Below are 12,417 nucleotides of genomic sequence, written 5' to 3' on the forward strand. Positions count from 1 at the left end.
GATCCTTGATTTGTTTACTTCAAGCTTGGGTACAACCAGGGTCACGCTTGGCGAAAAATGAGAAATCTGGAAGTCTTTGCAGATCTTTGCAGATCTGTCAGCAGAAAGCAGGAAATTTATGAAAGTTTTTTGATAATGCATTGTGTGGGCTTCAGCTGGTATCTACTATGATTGGCTGCCAGCTAATTAAAGGGAGTCTGTCACCATAATTTGGCCTCATAGACCACTTACATAGCGCTGTAGCATAACTATAGATCAGTCAAATGGTACCTTTGTCCTTTCGTTTGGATGTTCACCAGGAGCAAAAACTGAGTTTTATTCATATGTAAATGAGAGCTCGCAAGTGCCCAGGGGCAGTGTTCGGGCTGTAGGTGCCCAGGCCGCTCTTCCTTCTTCTCACATAACCCCTCCCCAGCCTGTTGCTTGGCCCGCTATGTATGCCTCTTACAGGGCAGGCCAAGCAACAGGCTGGGGAGGGGTTATGTGAGAAGAAGGAAGAGCGGCCTGGGCACCTACAGCCCGAACACTGCCCCTGGGCACTTGCGAGCTCTCATTTACATATGAATAAAACTCAGTTTTTGCTCCTGGTGAACATCCAAACGAAAGGACAAAGGTACCATTTGACTGATCTATAGTTATGCTACAGCGCTATGTAAGTGGTCTATAAGGGCAAATTGTGGTGACAGACTCCCTTTAAATATGGTCATGGAGGATGGAGACAGATAAAGAGTGAGCTTACTAGCACGTACACAATGGAGATAAGGTTGCATCTCACACACTGGTGATGACATACAGTGCTGCCCATAATTATTCATACCCCTGGCAAATTTTGACTTAAAGTTACTTTTATTCAACCAGCAAGTAATTTTTTGACGGGAAATGACATAGGTGTCTCCCAAAAGACAATAAGACGATGTACAAGAGGCATTATTGTGGAAAAAAAAACATTTCTCAGCTTTTATTTACATTTGAGCAAAAAGTGTCCAGTTGGCGTAAAAAAGGAAAAGCCTTCAACCCAAAGAACACCATCCCCACTGTCAAACATGGTGGTGGGAACCTAATGCTTTGGGGGTGGGGGAGTTCAGCCAGTGGACCAGGGAACCTAATCACAGTAAACGGCACCATGAAAAAAGAGCAATACATGAGGATTCTCAACGACAACATCAGGCAGTCTGCAGAGAAACTTGGCCTTGGCCACCAGGGGACATTTCAGCATGACAATGACCCAAAACGCACAGCAAAAGTGGTGAAGAAATGGTTAGCAGACAACAACAATTTTGGAGTGGCCCAGACAGAGTCCAGACTTGAATCCAATTGAGAATCTGTGGAGGGAGCTAAAGATCAGGGTGATGGCAAGAAGACCCTCCAACCTGAAAGATTTGGAGCCCATTTCTAAAGATGAATGGGCAAAAATACCTGTGGAGACCTGTAAAAAGCTGATCTGCAATTATAGGAAGCGTTTGATTGCTGTAATAGTCAAGAAAGGCTTTTCTATTGATTATTGAGAAGGGTATGAATAATTTTGGACCGGACACTTTTTGCTCAAATGTAAATAAAAGCTGGAAAAAATGTTTTTTTCCCCACAATAATACCTCTTGTACATCGTCTTATTATCTTTTGGGAGACACCTATGTCATTTCCCGTCAAAAAATTACTTGCTGGTTGAATAAAAGTAACTTTAAGTCAAAATTCGCCAGGGGTATGAATAATTATGGGCAGCACTGTACATCAGTGTGCTGCAGTTTGCTCAAGTGGTTAAAGGGTTTCTGTCCAGAAAAATCGTTATGTAGCTGGATAACATGAGCGATGTGCTAATGTCAGCAGAACATAACTGTAGGACTTGTATCTCCCTGCCTGCCGCCGTTCGCGCTAAATAATAACTCTTATAATTCGCAAATGAACCTCTAGGTGCTAGTGGGGCGTTGCTGCAGCACCTAGAGGCTCCGTCCCCTCACCGTTTGGCACGCCCTTATGGTGCGTTTTTTAGTCCACATGATTTATTGTGGCTGTTCCAGGCTGGATATTATGCTGCAGTTTCTTTGAGTATTTTTAATTATATGTTCCTCTGCAAACATTCCATCTCTGTTATACAGACACATATGGCTTGTGAGTGAGGTTGGTTTTTATGTGTTCAAACTTTCTTACTTTTCTATGACAGGTGAAGGTGTTTAAGGGTGTGCCTCCAGAAGGGGTGAAACCTCTATACCCTATCCACCCAATGAGGGGGGGGGGGGATATACTCCTGTGGACACTCACTCTGAACAGGTTATGATTAAGGACCATGTAAGCTCCGAAACATGTTAACCGTCCACGGTGGTGGGAATAGATACATGCTGTACGTGATTTTATTTTGAAGACCAATAAAGACGAACAATCGTGTGGATTTACCTGTGTGCTGGAACGTTTCCTTTTTACTGCCCTTGTAAAGGTGATTGACATCCTCCGTCTCCTCCGTGTCCCACACCTGCGCCGTCCATTTTAGTATTAGGCGCCGGCGCAGTGAGTGAAGAATGCAGCCACTGTGGACATCACCACAGGTTCTGCTCCAAGCTAATGTTGTTGGGGTAAGCCGTATCAAGGCATGGTGCCCTCATAGAACGTCTCTCCATTCTGGATTATAGACAGAGTCTCGAGTGGTGGGACCCCTTCTGTGACATTTATGTGCCCTAACCTCAGTTCTCCACATATGGCAAGGCTTGGTCTTCAACCATTTTAAGAGTGATCATGCAAAGTTCAAGTTTACAAGCCAAGTTTTGGTTTGAGTGGACACTTAACATGACAACCTATCATTTCTTGACTTTCATTTTTAAAAACATCTACACATAGCCTTTGTATATGTATTATTTCCTGAAACCGTACTTGACCTGTTCTTTCTGATATAGTTAATGAGACAACAAACTTGGCCCTGACACATGACCGGACGTAGAGGAGCTGGTACTTGCTAATCAGTGGGGACTGCACTGCACCAATATGACGGTATATCTACTGAGATATGTCCCTGTGTATGTAAAAAGGAATGGGACTTTTTACAGACTTGTGTATTCAGAACCACACAAATCACATCATTTATATATGGAAATACTATATGGGTGTCAGATAGCAGTGTCGCAATCAGATTGTGTGCCAGTACTGTCAGCCATACACTTATCAGCAGAATACAGGCTGCCAATTTGTGTCTCATGGAATGTGGAGCTGTAAGATGCAGGTGGTAACAGACAGGTTTCAGCTGGCCACACATATACAGTGAGTGATCATTCAGCCGGCCGCTAGGTCTACAGACTCCCTCATACATATACACATTGATTTCGACCAAGCATGTCTAAGTTTTCAATGGGGAGAGAGGAGAGAGCCACTGCCAGACACTTTTGGTGGCAACTTATCACCTGGTAGAACAAAAGGGTCAGGTGAAAATATTTATTTTGCCTGATCTTTCTGTGTACATTAGACTGTCGGTCAATATACTAATGTGTATGCGGGCCTTTACACTGGGTTATCACAATCACTCTCGATTGAACATCCTCTGCATGCATCTGGTGCTGTTTTCTGGAGATATCTGTCTTGGGGTTGCAACTTGCCTGTCTTCTCCAGCAAGGCTGTGGCCTGAACACTCGTGGTCTCCTCTAAGCTCCACTTGCCACCAGCTGCTCCAGCTGGTTCTGACACTCTTCTGCTGATACTCTGAACTGGGAACACAAGCCTACAATTTCTCCACAAGGTGTCAGTTCTCGCCTCTGGCTTCTCTGCCATCGGACTGAGCTATACACTCAGCTCTGCACACATGTGCACACACTGGAGCAGTATTCCCTGCCCAATTCCTGTCCAGGCTGAATCTCCTTCTCTGGCCATCTTGGCACCTTCTGCTGGAGTTAGATGGTACAGCAGCATCTCTGTGTAACAGAAGAGCAGAAACTGACTGTCATATATGTTATATCCTGCATCTTTTGGCAGAGAGATATAATTTGCATGCTGCTTCCCATTTTTCCGGTTGCCTTTGGTTCAACTCTTTAGGAACCCTATTAGCGTCTTAGCTATATATGCCCCCATACACGGTCTGAGATGATCCTGAGAAGGTACGTTGCTACAGCTACTGTGTCTAAAGGGAACACCCATCCCCCAACATCCCCCCTCTTTCCCGGATTTAATATAGCCCCTGTAAGAATATTTTAAATGTAAATAACTAGTAGTTTATACAAGACATGGAGTTCCCATGTACAACAGTATACCGGGACCTGTTTTACATCCTCTCTCTATCTTTCTGACACTTCTGCTTTTCCTGTTTTCTTTAAGTTATTTCCTTTGTTTTTGTCCAACATAGTCAACAGTAAGGTCTGTTATAGAGATGTTATTATACAGGCCCTTCTCTCCCCGGAGTGATACAATGTATTTTTAGATGTATGAGGTTAGTATTTTAATGGTTTCATATATGGAATATTTAGGCCTACTTACATTTATAGTTGGCTCAAGGACACTTGAAATGTGGAATGATCTGTGCCATATTTCAGTGACCATGTATCTCAAGGAACATGTAACTGTCACTATGGGTTTCACTCCTCTTCTATAGGAATGAATAGGAAAGCAGAGGTCTACTATTATTTAGTAGGAGAATGAGAGACGTTCATGTCCAGGTGCTGTCCCAGTGTAGAACATACAGCACCAGAACTGAACACCGATCCATTATAGTCGGAGTGCCAATCCACATGAGCGATTTTTCACATGGATCACTGGTGAGAAAATTGCAGCATGCACCCTTTGGGTCCGATTTTCACTCAAGACTTGCCCAATCAAGTAAATAGAAGCCATCCACATGTGGTCCATTTAGTATACGGCCAAGTTTCAGATCACTTGTCGGAAGGAGCCCTGAGAGCTGATTTAATTTGGTAATATTCATGTATGGTCCTAGAACAGTAAACCATCTTGGATCAGAAAAATAGTATCTCTAAAGAGCCTGTAGGGTTCCTCAGGCATCAGGGCTGGTGTAACTACCACATCTGAAATTCCTATAACTAGGTTCCTGGATTCAAGCTTTTAACCCTCTTAAGGCCTCTTTCACACGGGCGTCAGTTTTTTTGCCCGGATAAGAGGCGGGTGCGTTGAGGGAAAATGCGCGATTTTTCCGCGCGAGTGCAAAACATTGTCATGCGTTGCACTCGCATGAGAAAAATCGCGCATGTTTGGTACCCAAAGCCGAACTTCTTCACAGAAGTTCGGGCTTGGGATTGATGTTCTGAAGATTGTATTATTTTCCCTTATAACATGGTTATAAGGGAAAATAATAGCATTCTGAATACAGAATGTATAGTAAAACAGCGCTAGAGAGGTTAAAAAAAATTAAAAATAATTTAACTCACCTTAGTCCACTTGATCGCGAAGCCCGGCATCTCCTTGTGTCTCCTTTGCTGAACAGGACCTGGGGTGAGCATTAAATACAGGTAAAGGACCTTTGATGACATCACTCCGGTCATCACATGGTACGTCACATGATCTTTTACCATGGTGATTCACCATGGTAAAAGACCATGTGATGACCGGAGTGACGTCATCAAAGGTCCTTTACCTGTATTTAATGCTCACCCCAGGTCCTGTTCAGCAAAGGAGACACAAGGAGATGCCGGGCTTCGCGATCAAGTGGACTAAGGTGAGTTAAATAAAAATTATTTTTTTTAACCCCTCCAGCGCTGTTTTACTATGCATTCTGTATTCAGAATGCTATTATTTTCCCTTATAACCATGTTATAAGGGAAAATAATAATGATCGGGTCTCCATCCCGATCGTCTCCTAGCAACCGTGCGTGAAAATCGCACCGCATCCGTACTTGCTTGCGATTTTCACGCTTACCATTCACTTCTATGGGGCCTGCGTCGCGTGAAAATCGGACAATATAGAGCATGCTGCGATTTTCACTCAACGCACAAGTGATGCGTGAAAATCACCGCTTATGTGCACAGCCCCATTGAAATGAATGGTGCCGGATTCCGTGCGGGTGCAATGCGTTCACCACACGCATCGCACCCGCACGGAAAACTCACCCGTGTGAAAGGGGCCTAAAAGGGTTTTCTGACTTTTTTTTAACTGCGCTGAGTATCTGATCGTCAGGGGTCCAACACCAGGGACCCTCCCTGATCAGCTGCTGTGGAAGCAGCGGCACTGACCGGAGTTCCAGTGAGCGCTGTGCCCTCTTAGCATCTCACCTAGCACAGCGCCGTACATTGTATAGTGGTTGTGCTTGGTATTGCAGCTCAGCCCCATGCACTTGAATAGGACTGAGCTGCGCCTAAGGCAGGCATCCTCAAACTGCGGCCCCCTAGCTGTTGCAAAACTACAACTCCCAGCATGCCCGAACAGCCTACAGGTATCAGCCTACAGCAGGGCATTGTGGGAGTTGTAGTTTTACAACATCTGGAGGGCCGCAGTTTGAGGATGCCTGGCCTAAGCTATGGGAACGATGAATGTGACTTCACTGGCCTAGGCTAAGCTGCGAGAAGGCTGCGGATTCCTATGAGCACCTCTGTCTTCTCAAACAGTTGAGTGGTGGGGGTCCTGGATGTCGTACCCCCACTAATCAGACACTTATAGCCTATCTAAAAGATGGCTCATCAGTTAAAAAAAGTTGGACATCCGCTTTAAGGAGTAATCCCATCAGGATGAACCCTTTTATATATGCAGACTCCGAAAGTGGATGATTCTGCTGTGACTAATGAATGAAGTTAAGGGGTGCTTGGTATGATTGCTTTGTAAATGCTGGGAGCCTGCTATGACTACTAGGGAAATGTATGGGGTGACTTTTGTGACTACTGCAAAGACGGGAGCCTGCTTTGAGAACTAGGGAAGTAGGAGGCACAATTTTATTAGAGGAAAGAAGAACACTGCTGTCAGTGCCATTAAAGGGGAGCTCTACTAATGAATTGCTGCTCAACCATGTTGTGTGAACCTGGTCCTATGGTGTTTCATTGCTGACTTCTAACATTCAGAGTTGGCCCCTAGACTTGGCTAAAATTTGCATAGGCCTGAGCTAAAAGAAGCCAAACCAATAACATTAGATTTTCTCATTGCTATGTATGGAAATCCCTGTGTGCAATACAGTACTGCTTATTATTGTATTAATCCAAACTCCACCATAATACTGAACATGGTTAGCTTTGCAGCCAGATGCTTGCCAGTGCTTTTGCGTTTGCTTGCTTGCATTGCTCTGTTAGAGCAGATAGTATTTTTAGATCTTTAGAATCTGGTCAATTCTTTCCCTTGGGTTTCAAGTGCCACATCCGGATCCTGGTAAAGTAGCAGGGCTACCTCCTTCTGTTTGACCCTTTAACCTGCTGTTGCTTGTAATGAAAGATATGACCCTGCCTTCTAAAAAACAAACCAACATTAAGGCTTCCTTCCCAAGGAAGAGGAACTGAGTCAGTAAAAACATATCTCTGCCCCAGATGACCTTGTAGAAGGATATGTTAGTTTGTCCTCCCCTGAGCAGACACATGCATTGTTACCACCTCCAGGAAAAGGTTTTTACAATGAAACTTAAGTATAAAAGCCTCCACGGCTAAAAACTTGGCTTCTCCATACATGACTCATAGGAAAAGAGCTTGGTTGGTCCTAGATGGAAGACCCAGCAAGGCAGAAAATATTTAGACAGCCAAGAGGAGGAGTAATTTTAGGACCATGGTAGAAGTATTTGTAGGGGGTATCTCTCCTGTAGCCCTCAATGGATATGAGATGGTATCTGCATATGAAGTTATAACCATCCATGTTCTTTCTCCTATGACTTTGTCTTTGTGTTGGTTCTAGTCCTGGTATTTAAAAAAAAAAATGGAGTTCTCTTATTAGCTCAGAAAATTGTGGTAAGTCAAGTTGTCAAAAAATGTTGGGTCCCACGACCATTTAAAATATATATGACAATATGGGTGACAAAATATAGATTAGACCACCTGAGTTGTACAGCAAAAAGGGATAAGTGATCAAATTAAAACTTAACTTTTAATAATCAATTCATAGAAAATCGGCCCCAAGATAAATGGATAACGTACATAAATGATACAACGATATAGAAGCACGGTAGGTCACCCCACAGATGATTGTGGCACTCGGTGACCAGAACACACTTGTATTGCAAAAGGTGCTCGGCGGCACCAAAAATTGTGTAACCAGGTGGTCCTACCGCTCTGATGAAATGCTCTTTGGTACAACGATTGCCTCACTAGTGTTAGATGATGTCCATACACCGAGGTTGGAGACAATTGCAAAACACAGGGTTAGGGACACTAGGCTAACTAGCCCTAATGATACCCTAGGGGACCTACACTGGCCTAGGTGACCTGATCACGGACCCCCGTGACCAGGCACAGTCAGGAACCTAACCCTGGAATTAATGCGCCCTATTGAGCCCTCTCCTGCCTAGTCCCTACAAGCATGTTTCGCTTAAAGATGAGTGTGAAGATCATCTGGGGAAACAAGGGAGCTTGTGCTATCTAGCTGAGCGGGGTATACAGGCAATGATGCCGGCCGTTTCCCCTGGACAGCAGAGTGGTATGTCCACGATCCTGATGTGGCTTCAAATGAACAAGCTGGCAGTATAGAAGGAAGAGGACCCCTGATAATCGACCCCCAACCAAAATACTAGCGCATGGACTGATCTGTCCCCTATTGACTTTCAACGGTGTTCATGATGGATCCGTCTTGGCTATTTTAAAGATAATACAACTGGATCTGTGCAGACTGTTGTATTATCGTTACGGAAGCGTTTTTACTGATCCATGACGGCAAAAACACTGGTGTGAAAGTAGCCTAAGCCCTCTAGCATGTGATACCATACAGCTTCTAGCCCCCGACTATAAGATATGGTTTCCCCTGTATGAAATAAAAAATGTGATAAACATACTATTTTTGCCTTTTCTTTTTTTACAGTTGTCTGGGTACAATTTTTTTTTTAACAAAACTGGTTACCTTTGGCGGTGGACAATCGTCAAAGCTTATAGGAAGGATCTGAGTATAAGGCTACTTTCACACTTGCGTTGTTAATTTCGGTATTGAAATCCTGCAGAGTATCTCAATACCGGAATTAAACTGATCCGTTTAGATTTTGCACATCAGGATGTATCCTTTCCGTTAGGATGCGGTTGTGTGAAATCAAAGCGGGAAAAAAACTGATCCGTCACTAAATACATTGAAAGTGAATGAGTGACGGATCATTTTTTTTAGCCTCCTAAAAAACCGATCCGTCACCATTGACTTACATTTTTTTTTCAGTGGCGTTTTTTTCCTTTTTTGTGACTGGACACAAAACCGCAGCTTGCTGCTCTGTTCAATACAGGTAGGAAAGTAACCTAAAGAATTTTCTCCATAATGGGATTGAGGAGCTTGCTTGGATAACTTTATTGCCTTTCTGTAGGACAAGGGCTCTCATTTATAATAAGTGATCTTTTCACAACTAAGGGAATGGACGCAGGACCTCTCCCAAGGAGATGCAAAACCGTACATTCAGGTAAAAGGCGAGTATATTTAGCATGCACCCGACAGGCTGATAATTGACTATGGCACTGAGTGCTGTGTTAATCTGCTGAGAACATTCATACCATTGCAAACAACATTACTTAACACTACAGTGAGAAAGATTTATGTGTAAAATGTTTTTAACAGCTCCTTGGTGTTGGCAACAAGCTCATCGCAAGTGTCCGCTCTTATTTATAGGGCAGATATATAATATGGACTAATAGGAGGGGGAAGTGGAACCCTGTGCAGAAGAAGGTCCAACCCAGACTCTACTCTTTCAGTCTTGGTGGTACAAAGATTAATAAACTTTGTAGGAGAGGTTTTCTAAATATACTTGTACAGGTAGGGACAGGTTCTAGTTGACCATAGTTTCTCAATTTATGCTCGGTAAACTGAAGAGTGTCCATGTTGGTTATGAAGTTTGCAACATGTATATTGACCATAGCTTAAGCACTGAGGGTCCATAGATGTGTTGATTCATATCCTACTGCTTCCTTCAATTGATTCCAATGTCTTCTTTAGCTGGCAGGAGGAGTGATCCTTGGTGTTGCCCTATGGCTGCGACATGAGCCTACGACTTCCAATCTGTTGATCCAGCAAATAGGAGACAAGCAGGTTCCAGCAACCTTTTACATTGGTGAGTTCCAGCAACCTTTTACATTGCTCAGATTTTTTGATATGTCATTTTCTTCTGCTTGACCTGTCAATACCATGTTACATTTTTTGGTCCACATTTGCCGAGACTGGCGCATCTCACGCTAGTCTAGGCAAAAACCAATAGCTGTAACGATCCGAGACAAGTTTATAAAAGGAGTACTGTCGTATATTCTGGACAATAATGTGTTAGGGCTTGTTCACATCTGTGTTGGAGGGTCTGTTTGGGGCTTTCCATCGCACAGTCCACCAATAAGAGTGGACAAAAAAGTCCAGCATACATTATAGTCAAGTGGATCTGTTTGGCGCTATTCGTTTCAGTTAGGGTACAACCACACAGTGTTTAGGTCGTGGCCAGCAGCGGTCAAGAACCATGCGGCCAATTGGGTCACAGCTGTCTGATATTTAACTAAAAAAGGCTGCACTGTACAGGCGGTCTGAATTCTTAAAGGAGTTGTCCGGGCTTTTACTATCGATGACCTGATCATCGATCAGCTGTATGAGAAGACGGCATGAGCTGTGCGCACGTGCAGTCTCCCTTCTCTCTTCCTGTCCGCTGCTGCGGTCGATGGTCTTTGCCATAGAGAGCAACGGTGAACAGGAAGAGAGACGTGAGACGGCATGTGCACACTGCGCATGCCTTCTCCTCATACAGCTGATCGCCGGGGGTGCCGGGTTTGGACCCCCACCGATCTGATATTGATGACCTAGGTCATCAATAGTAAAAGCCTGGACAACCCCTTTAATGGTCGTGTGGCCATTAAGAATTCAGATTGTCTATACAGTGCAGTCTTCATTAGCTAAATATCAGGCAGCTGTGGCCTAATTGACCGTGCGGTTCTTGACCGCAGCTGACCATGCCCCGAACAGATCACGACCGCACCGTGTGGTCATACCCTTATGTGCGGGATCCGACACGTCCCTTATAGAACAATGGAAATTGCTAATGCTCATGTGGATGTGGCCTCAAAGGGGTTGTCCGACCTAGGAGCTAACAACCCCAGACCTCACTGAGGGCAGCATAAAATAGTGACAGAAATGCTGATGTCAGCGCTGTGTCACTCATGAGATAAAAGAAAGTGGTTGCTGAGGACCAGCATCACAATCATTGCAGCCCAGGCCTTGAAAAGAGTCAAATCTACTTGAGAAGAGTCCTGGTTATTCCTAATCTCCTGCTCTCACCCATCTGCTGATGACTGGCAGTTCTCTCCTAGAGAGAAAGAGAGAAAACTAGGTAGAAGCCTGTCCGTCATCAGCAGGAGAGCAGGAATCCATGAATAACCAGGACTCTTCTCAGGTGGACGGGACTCTTTTCCAGGCCCAGTCTGCAATGATTGTGATGTTGGTTCTCGGAAACCACTTACTTTTAGCTTTTAAAAGACAGACCTCTGAAATCTCTTCTTTGTGCTGCCGTTAGTATGGGCATCATAAAGTTGATGACAGGTTCCCTTTAAAATAAGTGCAGGAAAGTTAAGAACAATGTCATCTTCAGGATAAAAATGGAAACCAAATCTATATTGTATTTGTCCAAAGATGGACCGACCTCTTACCCATTTTATTATTACTGACCTAAGGTTCTCCAGTGCATGACGCCTGCAGTGCCTACACCTGGTAAATAGTGCCTTGAACTTGCTGGCTTTAATGTAAAGAAAAAGTGACTCTGTCAGTCTTGTCTTCGCAGATGTTGTAATAGGTCATCATCACATGGGGCTCTTGACTGGAAACCTCCTCATTGATACGTACATTTACTGTATTGTAGGGCAAAATGAATGGATACGAGGATCGCTAGGCCTCAATTCCAAATCTAAATAAAGCCTATCCTTGTGACCTGTTCCTTTAATGATCAAGGAGCTTTTATGTGCCACCATTCCAACCAGTTATGTACATGGTATCAGGCTTGCTATGGTTTATAACTTCTGCTCTACTGTAACCTTCTTTCATAATATCGTTCCAGGGATCTATATAATTATCGCAGTCGGTGCCGTCATGATGTTTGTAGGTTTCTTAGGATGCTATGGAGCCATTCAGGAATCCCAGTGTCTTCTGGGAACGGTAAGAAACAGACTATACGATATATACTATACGTAGTGTTGAGCAAATAAAAGTCAAACGAATTGACTTCGATCCAAATTTCAGGAAAAAATTTGATTCACCGTGAAGCCAAATTTGCTCGCACTTAGTGGTAACAAATCTATTTTTTCTGAAATGGCGACTAAACAAAAAAAATACAAATATATATATATATATACTTACCTCATCTATTTGCTTGCGGAGAGGCC

General features: G+C 43.8%; 1 protein-coding gene across 1 annotated transcript in view; it reads left to right on the forward strand.

Annotated features, from left to right (window-relative positions):
• Positions 1-12,417, forward strand: part of CD81 (CD81 molecule) — a 47,013-nt gene that overhangs the window by 23,260 nt on the left and 11,336 nt on the right. Inside the window, exons 2-3 of the mRNA XM_044270725.1 lie at positions 10,007-10,121; positions 12,093-12,190. Of these exons, the coding sequence (XP_044126660.1) occupies positions 10,007-10,121; positions 12,093-12,190 (213 nt within the window). The remainder of the gene's footprint in view (positions 1-10,006; positions 10,122-12,092; positions 12,191-12,417) is intronic.

This window comes from Bufo gargarizans, chromosome 10 (assembly GCF_014858855.1).
Source record: "Bufo gargarizans isolate SCDJY-AF-19 chromosome 10, ASM1485885v1, whole genome shotgun sequence".
NCBI lineage: Eukaryota > Metazoa > Chordata > Amphibia > Anura > Bufonidae > Bufo > Bufo gargarizans.